A 1,072-nucleotide genomic window follows, 5' to 3' on the forward strand; every position below is an offset into this window, starting at 1 on the left:
CTGCTGAGCAATCGCCTGGGGGGAGGTGGTCCGCTCTCTCCTCTGACTGGGCCCACAGGTGGCAGGATTCAGAGGAGCCTGGGGGAGCCTGCACCACCAGGACCCCCAGTCCTCCAGCCGCTCCAGGAGGCCATCAGCTGTGGTACCCACCCTCACCCCAGTAGCCAGTCCCTTCTTCCTTCTCCCAATTCAGTCCCCTGACACACCTAATCCCTCCCTCTGACATGTCCACCCCAGAGAAGGTCAGCTCCCCAAGGGGCTGTGCCTGTGTCTCAGAGGCTCCCATGCTGTTAACTGAGCAGAAGATGTACCTGTGGCCTCTGCTCCCGTGGCTGCTTAACCACAGAAGAGCCAGATCAACACATCTCCACACTGATCCTATCTGGTCACTTCTAGATTCCTGGAACCGAGCAGTGTCCACTCACTCAGGCCTGTCAAGACTATGCCCTAGAAATTGCCCTCTGGCACCAAGCTGACCTGGCCCCTCCTCCCCACATCCACCTGAGCCCTGGAACCAGAGGCTCCCCCAGCACCCAGCTCCCTGACGTTTCCTGCAACCATGAAGGTTGGGTCCCTGCAAGTTGAGCTCAAGCTTCCATTCCTACTAGGAGAGTGTTGATAAAGATGCAGTCCCAGTCCTGCCTCTGACTGTGGCCTTGAGCAAGTCATTTCCCACCTCTGGCTTCATTTTCTTATCCACAAAATGGGCCGCCTGAAACCTTCCTGCAAAGTTGTGGTGAGGGGTCCAGGCCGAGGGCATGGAGCTCCTAACATGGTGCACAGCAGGAGACCAAGTACTGCAGACAACAGCTAATACTTAAACAGCTAATGTACCAGGCACTTACTAAGCTCTTTATATCTGTTACATTGTTTCATTCTCATAACAACCCTATGAGGTAGGTACTGTCACCATCCCCATTTCACAGATGAGGAAACTGAGGTCACTAAGCTCTGCCTGGCCTCTGGGTCTCAGTGAAAGGCAGCCATGCCCATCACAGCCACTGAGGAAGTCTGGCTTCAAGGGGCCCCACCCTACATTCCCAATCTGCTTACCCTATACCCCAACAGGGGA

General features: G+C 55.3%; 1 protein-coding gene across 1 annotated transcript in view; it reads right to left on the reverse strand.

The window, feature by feature from the left end:
- BAI2 (brain-specific angiogenesis inhibitor 2) overlaps window positions 1-1,072 on the reverse strand; it is a 39,904-nt gene that overhangs the window by 927 nt on the left and 37,905 nt on the right. The window contains exon 30 of the mRNA XM_010837082.1: window positions 677-797. Within this exon, the coding sequence (XP_010835384.1) occupies window positions 677-797 (121 nt within the window). The remainder of the gene's footprint in view (window positions 1-676; window positions 798-1,072) is intronic.

Source organism: Bison bison, unplaced genomic scaffold, assembly GCF_000754665.1.
Source record: "Bison bison bison isolate TAMUID 2011002044 unplaced genomic scaffold, Bison_UMD1.0 scf7180017864068, whole genome shotgun sequence".
Taxonomy (NCBI): Eukaryota; Metazoa; Chordata; class Mammalia; order Artiodactyla; family Bovidae; genus Bison; species Bison bison.